This window comes from Manacus candei, unplaced genomic scaffold, assembly GCF_025592945.1.
Source record: "Manacus candei isolate 608988 ecotype Guabito, Panama unplaced genomic scaffold, ASM2559294v1 h1tg000027l, whole genome shotgun sequence".
NCBI classification, from domain to species: Eukaryota; Metazoa; Chordata; class Aves; order Passeriformes; family Pipridae; genus Manacus; species Manacus candei.
In genome coordinates, this window is record NW_026138075.1 from 9,592,935 (window position 1) to 9,608,319 (window position 15,385).

A 15,385-nucleotide genomic window follows, 5' to 3' on the forward strand; every position below is an offset into this window, starting at 1 on the left:
AAGCTATGCCATAGTGACCACCACAGAAACATGGTGAAATGACTGCATAACTGGAGTGCAGTGGATGGTCAGGAGCTCTTCAGAAGGGACAGGTGAGGAAGGAGAGGCAGTGAGGGGGCTCTCTACATTAAAGGAGTGATTTGACTGTATAGAGCTCAAGGATAGTGATGATAAGATTGAGTGCCTATGGGTAAGAATCAGGGGGAAGGATAATAAGGCTTTCTGGTGGGACTGCTACAGACCACTCAACCAGGTTGAACAGGCATATTAAGTATTCTATAAGCAGCTGTCTGATGTTTCATGACTTCCAGACCTTGTTCTTGTGGGAAATTCTAGCCTGCTGGATGTCTACTGGAAACTCAGCATGGAGAGGAGGCAGTCTAGGAGGTTCCTGGAGCGTGTGGAAGATAACACAGTGGTAAAAGAGCCTCTTGGGGTAGTGCTCTGCTAGACCTGCTGTTTATGAAGAGAGATGTGGTGGTCAGAAGCCATCTTGGGCGTAGTAATCACAAAATTATAGAGTTTTTGACTCTTGATGAAGTAAGGAAGGGGGTCAACAAAGCCTCTATCTTGAACTTCTGGAGGGCAGACTTTGGCCTGTTTGGGACACTGGTTTGGAGAGTCCCTCGGGATACAGTCCTTAATAACAAAGGGATCCAGGAAGGCTGGAAAGACAGTAATCTTAAAGGTGCAGGAGCAGGCCATCCCTGTGTGCTGAAAGCCAAGTCACTGGGGAAGAAGACTGGCCTGGCCGAACAGGGAGATTTTGCTGGAACTTGGGGGGGGTGAAAGAGAGTTTATGATATTTGGAAGAAGGGGCAGGCAACTCGGGAAGACTACAAGGATGTCATTAGGTCATGTAAAGAGAAGGAGAGGGAAAAGCTCAGCTAGAACACAATCTGGCAACTACTGTGAGAGGTAATAAAAAGCCTTTTTATAAATACATTAACAACAGAAGGAAGTCCAAGGAAAATCTCCATCCTTTATTGGACAAGGGAGGAAACATTGTCACCAAGGATGAGGAAAAGGCTGAGGTACTTAATGCCTTCTTTGCCTCTGTCTTCAGCAGAAAAAACTGTTATCCTTAGGGCAGTGGGTCCGTTGAAGTGGTAGATAAGGATGTGGAGCAGAATAGGCCCGCTGCAGTTCAGGAGACGGTAGTTGGTGACAGGGGGTGCCACTTAGACAAAACAAGTCTATGGGGCCAGATGGGATTCACCTGAGGGAGCTGGCAGAAGAGCTTGCTGAGCCACTCTCTGTCATTTACCATTAGTCCTGGTTAAGGAGGGAGGCCCCAGACAACTGGAGATTGGCCAATAAAACACACGTCTACAAGAAGAGTTGGAAGGAGAAACTGGGGAAATAAAGTCCTGTCAGCATGACCTCAGTGCCAGGGTAGGTTATGGAACAGATTATATTGAGTGTTATCATGTGACACATACAGAACAACCAGGGAATCAGGCCCAGCCAGTATGGGTTTTAGAAAAGGCAGGTCCTGCTTGACCAAGCTGATTGCCTTTTATGACCTACCTGGTAAATGAGGGAAAGGCTGTGGATGTGTCTACCTGGACTTCAGCAAAGCCTTTGACACTGCCTCCTGTGGCATTCTGCTGGAGAAGCTGGCAGCCCCCCGCTTGGACAGGTGCACTCTCCACTGGATTGAAAACTGGCTGGATGGCTGGGCCCAGAGAGTGGTAGCAAATATGTTGGTTGCTAGCAGGATTCCCCAAGGCTCGGTTGTGGGCCCCAATCCTGTTTAATATCTTTATTGATGGTGTGGACAAGGGGATCAAGTCTACCCTCCATAAGTTTGCAGACAGCACTAAATTGGGCAGAGTGTTGATCTGCTGGATGTAGGAAGCAGATACCTCTGTAGAGGCATCTGGACAGGTTAGATCACTGGGCCAAGGTCAGCTGTATGAGATTCAATAAGACAAAGTGCTTGTTCCTGCACTTGGATCCCATCAACCCCATTGCAGTGCTACATGCTGGGGGAAGAGTGGCTGGAAGGCAGCCCAGCAGAAGAGGACCTGGGTGTGGTGGTTGACAGCCGGGTGAACATGAGCCAGCAGTATGAGTAGGTGACCAAGAAGGCCAATGGCATCTTGGCCTGCATCAAAGATAAGTTACGTGTGGAATAGCATTGTCTTCCTTTTGAACAATTACTCCAGTTATTTTTGATTGAGTATAAAAGTATGTGATTGTCTATGAAAAATCTTGAGATTCAGTCATACAGCAGCCTCTGCAAGGTAGAAATACCATCTGGATGTTTTGTGAGCTAATAAATCCACAGGTTTGCTAAGAACTTACACTCTGTTTTCTTTTAGTCATCTGTTTGAAATAGTCTGACAAGAACATGAACAAGAACATGGACATGACACTGATGCTTTTATAAAATAATTTAAACCAAATCAGTGCTGCAAAAATTAATTTCTTTGGATCTATAACTTACCCAGTTTAAGGAAGGGTAAGTGTGTAAGTTTAAGGAAGTGTGTATTTGTAAACTATTAATGTTTACTCTGTTGCCTTCCTAAAAACTATGTAATGGTTCTTTAAAGTTATAATTTATCTAATTTTTCTTTATTCTTACTTCTTTCCTAATAAGTATTGTACCCAGATTATGTCTGATTGAACTTTTGGTATTTGGAAGTCCAGCACAGAAACATCTGGCCTTAGGTCTCATGATCTATAAAACTTGCTATCTTTTATACCGTAGGAATCATGGTCTGTTGTCATGCTATCTATACTTTGGCTAACACATAAGCCTAGGCAATCATGTTTTGGGGTAGTTGGGAATAAAATGCTAGGCAAGAAAACTGTGTATTTGAGGATTTGCTTACCCATTTAGCCTGCTGTATTCAATAGAGTGGCAGCTGGATGTGAGGAACACAGCCAGTGAAAAACATGGTATAATTTAAAAGACTCTGTAACCTTAGGGAGTGTTAACAACTAGTAAAATTGATACTTATGTCAGTGTGGCAGCATTTGGTTATGAAGAGAGAAAGCAACGACATTTTATTTCTAAAATGTTTGTTTTTTAAAAAGAAGTTAATAAACATGTACAAAATGTTTATTTGCTAAGTTTTTATTACAGTGATTTTTTTTTATAGAAGTGAACTATTTCTTATGTAATATAAGAGTTGCGAAGAAGAAAATCCCTTATGTGAAGAATTACTCTCAGTGCCTCACTTTTCTGGAAAAAGTGAAAACTCAAGAAAAAAAGTGGTAGAAAAAATGTGAATAGTTAAAATAATTTGATATGCAAACTTCTAGATGAAACATACCCAAATGCATTTAATATAATTGAAGATGACAAAAGGTAGCCTTTATGCTATGATTTTTAACTAGGCTTTAAGAATTTTGTTAACTAAAAGGGGAAAAAAAAGAAAATTACAGAAATAAATCAGAAAACTGTACAGCTGTGTCCTTGTTCTGGCTGGGACAGGATTAATTTTTTACAGTAGCTGGGAGGGGTCTGGCTAAGGCCTAGATATTGTCCTATACCACCTCACCTCAATGCCAGGGGTGGAGCAAAGGGATTCTTCTGGTCAGGTGTAGTGCAGTGGTGGTTCACATATTGCAAGTTCTCGTGTGGTGAGCTTTCTCATGAGTGAATTGTTCACCTTTCTTGCACACCCTTTTATTACTGTTGTTCCTGTTACCATTCATTTTTCTTATCTCATTGCTGTTTCCAGTAAATTTTTCTTATCTGAACCCATAATCTCTACCTTTTGTACCTCCAATTCTCCTCTCCATCCTGCTACAGGGGGAGATGGGAGTGATCCTGTGTTTCATGATTTAGAGTGGTTTCAGTGGAAACACTAGATTGGGAACACCATTCCTAAACCATGACAACATGGTAAAAGCATTCAGTATTATAATTTTACTTATGGGGTGGGTTTTTTTCAAGGAGAGAGAAAAAGAAGCTTAACAGTGCTTTTGAAGGTGAAGAACTGAAGAAACAGCATTATATGACTGCATTGTGCTTTAGAGTCTAAGGGATGTATTGGGCAATAGGTAATATTGCATGAAACTTTATAAGGTGATTTATGCCAGCAAAAAAAAAATTAAACATTTCATTTAAGAAATGAACAATGAAAAAAAGAATTATCTTTAATGGACATTTACAATTACCAATGAAATGTTTCATATGACCCTATGTAGCATTTAGTTATAATATAATAATAGTATTTGGGGAAAAAACCCAAATCTATTACATTTATAGTACTAAATAAGCTTTTAGGACTGTGACTATAAACGTGGAACAACTTAAGAGACATCTCTGTGGAGGGCTTTTGTATTTAATTTTTTTATAGTGGACATCTTTAAAGCTCTCAGCTTTAAATTGAGTAGTAATGAAAGAAAATAGAATGTGTGGCAATGAAGGGACTGATACAGCCTACCTTTTAAAAGCTGTGGTCACAGACCTTTTTTGTATTTCTTTTTAAATATAATGGTTTCATTGGAAGGCTATTTCCTGTTCAAATTCTAACGACTCTGTGTCTGATATACTGAGCTACAAGACCTTAAAGGTCTTGATATTTCTCTTTTTTAAATACCATAGTCATTAAAGAGTATTGTCTCAGGATGGAGAATTTTTCCAATAAACAAGAAAAGAAAAGGCTTTTATGGTCTGGTATAGAAGTAGCTAGTATGGATTTGTAAGGTTTTTAGTTGAAAATTATATACTTTTGGTTCTTTACCAGTGTGTTAAAAGATAAGTTCTTTCAGTACAGTTTTTATAAATCTGTGCAGTTTTAGACATTAATGTCAAGCAAGACAGGAGTTCTGTAGCAGCTGCTTTTTCGAGCATAGTTCTGTGAAGGATTTGCCTCTTCTTTCTGAGTTTCTAAAGTGACACAAAGTGAGAAAGCTCAAATATTATGCCTAAATAACATTTCTTATTGCCACAATTAAAAAGGCAACTCTGCAGAGGATGCACCATACATACCTTATGTTCCTGTTCTTCCAGAAAAAAACCACAATACCATGCAGTCTTTCTGGGGAAAGTAATTGTTGTTCTCACACATTTTCCCATACCAGTATGCAAATTTGTCTCAATACATATGATCCTCATCTAAAGCAGTTGAAAATAAATTAGATACTATAGTCTATTTTGAAATTATTCTTTTATATTTTATATATATTTTATATTTTCTTGGCTAAGAAGATTCTAAGAAAACATACAGTAGATATTTTAATTAGGCTTCTAAGAATCTCTTTTCTGTGCTTTAGTGATTACTTTAGTCTACTGATTGGTAATTATTGTTGTAATTGAAAAGTATTTCTAAAACATCCATCATTCATAAAACATACTCATTTAACAATTATATTGATTGATGTAGTCTTAACTGGGGACAATGCCAGACTAATTCTGTCCTGTGTTTGTGTATGGCAATGGCAGAAAAGTTGATTAATGAATTTTTTTTGGTAAGGCCTTAAACCATACCTAAAGAAGACATAATTGCACCAGGTTTATCCTTTTCTTAAAAAAACTTGTTAAATATAATAGAACTCCAGGCACAAAAAAAAATTTTGAGAAGAGGCATCTTGAGTCTGGAAAACCAGAAAAGGAAAAAAAAACTTGCACTTGTATACAGACAGTTGTCAGATTTATGTGTTCAGTAACTGTACGAGTAATAAGGAGATAAGGAGAGCCACTAGATTTAGTGGATGGATTCCGAATGTTTGTGGACTTCTTGTCTGAGAGTGGTTTACTTATAAATGTTGAATCTTGGATGTTGGGATTACTTTAGAATTCCTGCTGCAGGATAACCAACTGAGACAAAGATGATACGGGACCATTTCACTAAAGAGCTACTCAGAAAATGGCCATTTCTTCTTTACTTAAGGTTATGAAATCACATTATCCTTTGTTCCTTTCTTCTGCCATAACTACTCAGGAGTTTCATTGCAAGTCCAGATGGCGTGCTCCTCTTTTGAAGTCACTGCCTTTGGCCAATGGTGTTTGATTAAGTTTATATAAATGAGAATTCTCCTCTTGTCTTTGAACATCTCTTACCAGTCCCAAGTACCAGCAAATCCAAAAAAGCAGTGCTGATTCCTTTGCTTTCTATTCTCAACATTTCGCTTTCTGTGGCTCAAAGAACTAGGGAGAGACAATAGGCAGAACACATGATTTTAGTTTTAAATTCTTGTGCCTAGAAATGCCTAGAAAACAGGACTAAGCTGCGTAGTTTGAAAAACCCATAGATATTAAAAATAGTAGTATATGTTATTTGTCAAAAACGTGCATTTTCACAGTCCTTTTTCAAGGCTTTTGACAATATTATGATTCAATGACTGCTATAGCTGCCTTAGAGCACTGCATTCTCATATTACAGCTTTAGATGGAAGGCACAACTTTCTCTTTCATCCACAGTGAGGACTGTGTTTCTTCAGTTATATTTAATTCCCACTCTCTTATTGGTGACTGTTATAATGTCAGAATTTGGGAGGAAAACTATTTTCAATAGGGTTACAAATTAAATAGAGATACTTAGAATCTCTCTTTGAAAAATATAAAGAACGTATCTTAAGTGTATGGTGGATAATAATTGATGACTATAAAAGTAACATTTAAATGTAAGTTTATGACAACAGCAAATGTGGAAAGTCTGCAGGGGGAACAACGCAAGATGATTTTATTAAAACTTGTTTCAAAGTTCTTTGTGGCATTCAAAATATTTAGTAAGTAAAACCATCATGAAGACTGTTTTGGTTTTGGGGGTTTTTTTGTACGCACTAAATGTCTTTTTTTACTGGAAGAATATGATATTCTTTTTTTAAATGCTGTGTGTGCTTCAGCAAAGTGTGGGAAGTAGGTGAAAGGTAACTTGGAAAATTTAAATAGAGATCTTGAATACACATTAAAAGAAACAAATATGGATTATGTTCTTTTATAGAAAGAATTTTTAATTTCTTCCTTTTCTTTTACAAGTCTTTATTTTAAACAGTAATACAATTTTAAAGGATTTTTACCACAGAAAATTGGGCGAAAAGCTTTTACTGTGTCAGAGTAGAGCTCAAGAAATTATAGTTTTTAAATGGCTTTCTTGTGTAAGCTCTACATGGTTTTCAAAAAAATTTAAATATTCAGCCCACTTATACGTTCAAAACAGTAGGAATTTCAGATTGAGTAGTAGTATCTCAGGCCACTGCCATCACTGCTGCTGCCTGCTGTGTGATTACAGATGACATCTTCTGTGCTGTAAAGCAGCTGGAAACAGTTATGCAACTAAAGATAGATAAAGGAAATGATTGTTAAGGTGATGGTTTTAAAGTGTAAGCTGAGTTATGAAAAATCTTACCAATTCTCTTATCCCCTTTTAGCTTTGCTAGGGCAATAAAGAGATATATTCTGTAAGATAAGAAGTAGTATCAGAAAAAAGCTTCAGTGATTTGGCTAATTTTCTGTACTTATGGTACTGCAGTTTGACATATCCCTGTTTTCAAATTGTGGATACATTGACATCCTTTTTTTAAAATAGTGCCTAGTGGCAACAATTTTCTTTTATTGTCCTGCATATGGATGGAATGGGAGCTCTAGAGGTAAAACTTGTATAATGTTAGAGGATATTCTCAAATATTTAGATTGGCTGTAACATAATCCAGAAAATTTGATAGCCATGGTGCTTTGATTGTACCTAGTCAAAGCATTTTGTGCTGAAGTGTGGAATATTATATATGGAAAAAATGTTGGTAAATTAAGAAATGTGTTAGGTTATAGTTTCTAAATGTTTTATATGTGCAAGTTACTGTTTAACTTAAAAATTAAAATGGTTATTTAAAAGTTATCTAGAAAAATGCTTAAGGTAATATTTGAAGTATTTGAAAATAAGGGTCTCATACAAGAATTAAAATAGTACATTGGCATTAACTGAAATTAATAATAGGTCATGAGTTCTTTAAATCTAGAAAGACTGAATTGTGAAGTTGTAAAATAATGAGATTAGTTTTTACAAATCCTCATTTAGAAATCAGTGATTTGAACAAAAATATCAATCTGCTAGTTTTTAATCCACTGAAGAGTCTTGTTTACTTAATGTTACATGCCACAGGTTGTGGGTTCTGTTACATATCTGCCAGTGCGTAAGAAGTAGATTCTGTTTAGGATTAGATAATTTCTTCAGATTGTTCCATACACAGTAATGTGGGTTCAAAAGTCTACCTTTGGATTTTATTGAAACATTAATGGTTTCTTTTGTTTGTTTGTTTGTTTGTTTTTTTCTGAAAACTTACTGTGTATTTTATTCAAGTAGGTACTATAGTGCTCAAAAAGACAGGTCTCTTCAGATCTGCATCATATGAAATGTTATACTGCCTAACACTTCATATTTTACTTAGCATTTGCATAAATGTATACAGGGCATTTGGAAACACATGAAAGTCTAACGTTTAGTTTTAAGCTTACCAAAGTGCTATCAATCATTATGAGAAACCATATCTAACTTTACACTTTCTGCTTTAGCTCTGCTATGATTTTCTTAAACACATAAGTACTATGATTTTTTTCAAAGGGCCCAACAGCCCAGCTGATTAATTTTCCTCTAGAGCTAAGCAATTGATTCAGAGAAAACTCCAGGTAGACTGAAGTTTAAAACTGTATTTGGATTTTTTTTTTTGCCCCGCGAGGTGTTCTGTGCAACTATAATACAAAATTTGCCTGACATTCTCTGTGAGTGATGCTGTCCTGTCATATCTGAAACTCACTGAAGTCATAGCAAGAATCTTAACTGACTGAAGTGCAAATAAATAGGGAAATAAAGGAGTACCAGTGATGGGTATTTACCAATAACTGACTCTGTCAACGCAATGATTCTAAGAATGCTGGAATGAGTTTGTATGTTATAAATATGACCTATTAATGTTTACCCAGTCTAAGGAAGGACTCATAGCTTGTATTTAAAAAAAATAACATGTGTGTCAAAAAGTGGGATATGTCTATTAGCTGCATTTCTACACTACGTCTATGAATCTATAATTAAACATCGTGATTTATACGTACATAGAGATATAGTGTAGATGTGCATATTCAACAAAAGTGCTCATAAAAAAATCTATTCAAGAGTTAGGTACACACTGCTTTTACAAACTGTAGGTCTGAGAACAAATGCTTATTATAGTAAATATAAACATTACAAAGTAATCTTAGAAATCCCATGGAGTTTCCCATGTATGTTTGTACTGGAAGGTGAATTGTTTTATCAGAAAGAAGAAATATCCAATTGGAACTAAGTATAATTTTATATAGGACTTCTGTGAGTACATTTCTTCCTTTTGATTGACATTGAAAAAGAAAACATACACACACGCAAAATCGCTCTTCAGTTGTAAACATTATATGAATTGGAAAAGCAAGAAGTATCTGTTGTATCAACTTGGCTGTTCCATAATATTTTTTCTAATAGGCCTAATGTTTTTTGGTAAAAATCGTTTCTTAACATTACACTTACTAGAAGTGGAAAATTGTTACAGTGATACCATGGGTTAAAATAAGAGACCTGAAAAATATTTCATTTTAAACTAAATTGTACATAGGTTAAATTTCTTGAGTAGCTACCGAAGAAATTGGCAGCTACATCACTTTCATGTTGACGAATGGTACTCCTAATATGTTTTGAAAAGAACTGGGCCTATTAAGATGGGGACTTAGAGATTTGCACCGGAATCAGGTTCTCTAGGACCATTTGTCTCAAAATATACAATATTTCACTGTAATAGTAAACAGAAATATGACAGAATGATACTTTTTATGCAGCTTAATAACAAGGGTTTAATCTTCTTTATAGAAAAAAATGGGTTATTAGCATCTTAAATACTTTGACAGAATTTGGAGTTTCAGAACAGAGTTCTTTTCCCATATTATTCCCAATAATAAAAATTCTAAGAAGTGGAATTCTTTCTTAACGAACACTGGCTTTTTTGCCATCAGAGGAGGGCTGTGTCATACTGTCAGAGAGCAGCAATGACTGACTGCTCTTTCGAGCACTGGGAGTGAAGAGGGAAAAGCCAAATGGCAGGGAAGAGACCTTGCTGATGCCCATCCTGCTACCTCCAAGGGAGGCAAGTGGGGCAGGCACCAGAGTGGTAGCCTAGTTCTGCTTAGAGTCCAGGTCATCAGACAGTTAAACTCTATTAGTGTACTGAAGGCCCTGACACTGGTTCTGCTAAGTAACAGCAAAATTTCTGATCAATTGTGCTAATTTTTATCTTGATGTTCTTTTTTTCTTCTGAAACATTTTTATATTTTACTTCTTCCTATGACTAGAGAAAGTCTTGTATTAGATAAATTCTTAGATTTCTTAAGAAGAAATTAATATTAACCATCTAAAACAGTATTTAAAGACTGAATAATCAAATGTTGCTTTTTTTCCATAAACCAAGACTGAAAGAAATAATTGCTCTATTTTGACAAGTGAACCAAAGAAGTATGACATAGAAGTCTTGCAGGAATGCATGCATGAAAACAAGGCTGTCATGTTTACAAAATGATTTTTTTCGTATGGTGAATTTTTCAGACAGTAAACTATACTGATATTTTTCTGAGGAACACAAACTTCTTTTGGCTATCCTTTAAGGAGAAGAGCTAGGAATAAATATAAATACACAATTTTGATTGTGCAGCTATTTTATGAAAACTCTAAATTGTTCTAATCTGTTACTATTTTTGCATTAACATATATCTGTTATACAGTTCCTTTTACACCAGTCATATTGTTCTGCAAGAATAGTCAAATAAAGGACGGATTTGAGCTATAGGTATTGAATGGAGTTAGTATCACATTCTGTAGAAACTCTCGAGATCCTTCTGAAGAGAAGAGGGATGTGTTACCACATCTATAATAAGTAGTATCATACATGAAGAAAGAGCTTTATTTTCAGTATTCCTTTTATCTCAGTTCTGTAAAGCACTGTTAAATGTTTTCCATTTAACTTCTACTTTTAATTATGATGTCTTTTATTGCAGTAACATCTGTTAAGTCTTATATTCAAAGGCTGATCTTTCCTTGATATTTTGTAAGATGTATTTGGTTTACATCCAAGCTTTTTCAGCAGTAAGATGACTGAGTTTCAGCTATGTCCCAAAATGTCAAAAGTCTTTGAATTGTTATTTGCAAAGGGGTATTCTGTAGCTTCTAATAATTTAAGAAAACAGTATTTCCATGAAATATTTCATAGTGTTGTGCTGTTAATTGAGAAGTGCGAGATCTTAGACTTTAAAGGACCTTCATGTTTGTTTTGGAAGAGCAAAATCAGAAATGTGCAGTTCTGCTACTTGTAGGTCTACACTCCTATATGACCAAAAGCTATCAAAAAACTTCAATCTGTTTTTCTAGTAGTACCTCTTGATAAATTACCAATGAACACTGTAGTTACTTTATAGAAAAATATTGCTTACAAGAAAAATAATGGATTTACTAATTTTATTTTGTTGCCCAAACATTGTGTGCATCTGAATATTATGTTTGTTCCACATATAGTTGCTGCAGTATGAATAGTATTATTAAATACTAAATAGTAGACATTAGATATACTGACTAATAAGTTTCCACTTTTTATGTAATTTGTTTCTTTAGTTTTGGTAATAAGTCATCACTGGTTGTAAGAACGACCTAAAACAGGTAAAAATAACTCCACTAATGCTTTGCTTCTGTTATAAAGACTCATGGGATTTAGTGTATTAGTTTGAATAGGCCAGTGGATTTAACCTGTGTTTTAGCGACACAGTTGTTGAGTAAAATGAGTACAAAGCAAGATGACACTGGGTTTATGATACATTATATGTTTTACTCTGGATTTTTTTGTTTTAAATATTAGTGATGATGTGCAGAACTTCCAGAAAGTAGTTATGGACGGAAATTATAAGTACACAGAAAATAATTTTACCCTCTAATGTATGTATTTTTAGTTTCCATTTATAATAGTGAGAATTACTTGTCTAAATCAAAAAAAATTAAGAAAGCTACTACTGTGATTAAGGTAAAAGAACTGATTTCTTTAAACTGAAGAAATGCAAGATACTATGAAATTTATCTCAGCATTTATTTTACTGGTTTCCCTCTGTTGCACTCTACTCAGAAGCATGCATAAGGTGTACTATTCAACACTAATTTTATAATTCCATACATAAATGATTCCCTTGTTAATCTAATACTTCTAGGGAACAAAATGTTGTACATTTTGGTACTTCTAGTCTACCTTTTTTCATTATTTAACCATTTTGCTGTATCTGTTTTACAGATTCTAAAAATGGAATGGGGAGGAGAGTATTCACTTGATTCTTCCAATTTAGACTGTTTGTTAAATGTCCTTCCTGGAGAATTGGAATTTCAACAAATCCTGAGTGATGTTGATGAGAAAATAAAGAACAACTCTTCCAGGTAAAGAGTATTTTATTTGTATCCAAAATATTAATGAAAGTCATTACAAAGAAATGTGGCTTACCTTTTCTAGTTGTAGATTAAAATTCTGATAAATATTTCAACAGTAATTTTATCTAAACCACCTGAGCATTTAACAGATTTTTAATGCCATATAATTATTGTGCTATAGTCTTTCTCTTTATGGTACTTTTAACAGCTGAATCATCTTAATCTTAGGTTTTATTGCAGTAGGTGTGATAGTGAAGGAAGAAAATGTGAATTCACATGACAGTTGTGTTTCCTACAACTATTAGATGGAATTTTTATTCTATAAAAGAACTACAGAATTTGACAAAAAGCAACATTTGAACTCGGTATGTTCTTTAAGCATTTGTAATGGAAGTAGAACAAGGAAGTAAGTTAATATATGTAGAATTTCTTATGCAATCTGTTGTATTACCTATTTCAGGTAAAATTCTTGTGCTGCAATAGAAAGTTTTCTAAGTAGAATTTGAAATATATTTCTTTGCCCACTTCTTTGTAACATACTGATTTCCAATAATCAATGTTATAGAAACAGTGGACTTCTGAAAGAATTCATTTGTGATGCAGATTTTTTTGCATGACTACAAAATAATTAGCTCAAGGTTCTGTGCCTTATTTGTGGCTTAATTCTTTAGTACCTTTTTAATACTTTGATTGTGAAAGATGCTCTTAAGTAAATAGACTTATTGTCCATTAAAAAAAATAAGTGTACATTCAGAGATAAAACATGACATAATTTAATACTGAATTTTGAAAATCCTTGCCCTTGGATAACCGTGCATCTTACATAGTTTTATGATTTCAAAGAACTCCCTTCATGACATCTGTTTTAAGATCGTATAATTTTAATGTCGCTCACATTTGTGAGAGGAGGTCTTTGCTGTTCCCAAGCAGCTTTCTGAAGAATGGAAGTAAACCATTGCCTTATCTTGCTGAAAACTGACTTAGATCATCTCTGAGTTATTGTTATATTGGTTATGCCAGGCTGAGAGATTTTCCAGGGGGAGGGGGTTATTTATATCTCATCTCATATTTTCATTTAAAAACTTAGTGTTTACTAAAGTATTTACAGTATTAATAATCCCAGGGTAATAATGATATTGAAGATCTGGGAAGTGTGCTGTTGAGGACCACTGCATAGTACAATTTCATGTTACAGTTTTTCAGCAGTTGACATGAGTGAAACGTAGATACTTACACAGAGTTTAGTTGATGTCATAACGCAGTTAATTACACAGGTAATTAAGTTTTGAGTGTCTATGGTCTTATGTATCTGGAAAAAACAGAAACAGCATTTTTTGCAGAACCGTTGTCACCTCTTCAAGTACCAAATAAAAGTGATTTTGTTGTCATTATGCAGAGACAGCCTTAGAGTTAGGAAGATTATTATCAAGATGAATGTTTAGAATTAATGCTTTACTACTGTTTTTGGTTTCAGTGTGTGTAAAATGTATGCTGCTTGTGGAGAAAGCTTTTAGCTGTGGGAAAGCAAGCCAGCTGTCCATTCCTTTTAGTGGTACTTTATGTCACCGTTTTGTGTTACATTTTACATTAATGTCATCACAGTGGAACTGTTCTGAAGAAGGCTGATTGTGACTTGTACCTAGTCCTACAAATTAGAAGGACCTTTCATTGTAAGTTTTGTAAGATCCTAAAAATATTTTATCAAAGGAGAGCATGAAACTGGATTGCCAGGAAAAGTTTTGTATTTTTGCTGAATTGACACTTAAACTAGTTTTCAATCTAATTTTCACAAGGAAAACCAAAAAGTAGCTCTGTAGTTACCAGCCGATATTTTGCTTCTCTAATATGTCAGTTTCAGAAATGGAGAAGAGTTTAAAAGGAGATGGTGACAGCAGCAGATGTAACTTTTAAATTAAAAAGAGCCCTTTTATTGCAAATATCTTAGAGATATAATGGAATTAAATAATTTTCAAGTTATCATTGATCTTTGTGAGTGGTATGATAAGAGCAGAACTTTGTGCTGTGGTGATACAGTTGAAATACAATCCATTTTTCATCAGATAGATTTATGCTTTTATTAGACCACCAGGAATGAACGCAATTGTATATAGTATATATATATTTTTAAAAATGAAACATTGTGTAAAAAATTGTGAGGCAAAAGTTTGTAAATCACTTGAATGGTCATTTATTGCCTTCCTACTGAATAGATTTTATTAAATTGTGTGACATGGCAAATCAGATATGCTTTTCAGCAGTTGAATTTCCTTCCATATTTTTCTATTATACCAATTCTATTCGGTGCTGTAACAAAACAAAGGCTGTCTGTGTGAAATTGTTTTATTGGTAAATTTGAAGGTAGTAAGTGGTTCATTCATTCACTATTATATAACAGTTTTCTCCCCGGCCGGCCCTGGCCACGCTGAGGGGCTTTCACCCCAGCTGGCCCCACCATGCCGAGGGGGCTTCTCCTGGCGGCCATGGGGGCTGCAGCCCCGGAGGACAGGAGAGGAGGAACTTCAGAGTGCACAGAGGTTTGCCAGTGCAATTTGCGGGAGGGGCAGGGGGTCCGATGGGCCATGGGGTCCCCAGACAGGCGGGAGGGTGGACAGAGCAGTCCTGCTTGGAGGGTTGTGAGTGGGCAGTGCGAGAGAGACCTGTAGTAAAATATGTCCATGGGCAGGATGGGCTCGCTAGCCTTCTGGCAGTCATCCTAGGAGAAGGACAACTCTAATTCCAAACCCGGGCAGACAGAGCTCGCTTGGCCCTGTAAGGCCATCCATCCAAGAGAAGGATACTCTAATTAAACCTACATCCTGAGGACCTTGCTGTCACCATCCAAGCTCACTAGGCCCTGGCAGATGAACCTTAGGAGTAAAGGGTAGGTCCAGTTCTGCTCATGCTGCGTCTCACCTAAAAAATCCATTGCGCAGGCTCGAAGAATATGTCCACATTTGTAAAGCCCTGTAGCGATGGGTGAGGGACTAAACGGCAGGTGAAAGGTGCACTGG

General features: G+C 35.7%; 1 protein-coding gene across 6 annotated transcripts in view; it reads left to right on the forward strand.

Moving 5' to 3' along the window:
- Nucleotides 1–15,385, forward strand: part of KIAA0825 (KIAA0825 ortholog) — a 245,049-nt gene that overhangs the window by 21,525 nt on the left and 208,139 nt on the right. For all 6 annotated transcript variants that reach the window (XM_051789274.1, XM_051789275.1, XM_051789278.1 and 3 more), the window contains exon 2: nt 12,244–12,383. In XM_051789274.1, coding sequence (XP_051645234.1) covers nt 12,244–12,383 — 140 coding nt within the window. The remainder of the gene's footprint in view (nt 1–12,243; nt 12,384–15,385) is intronic.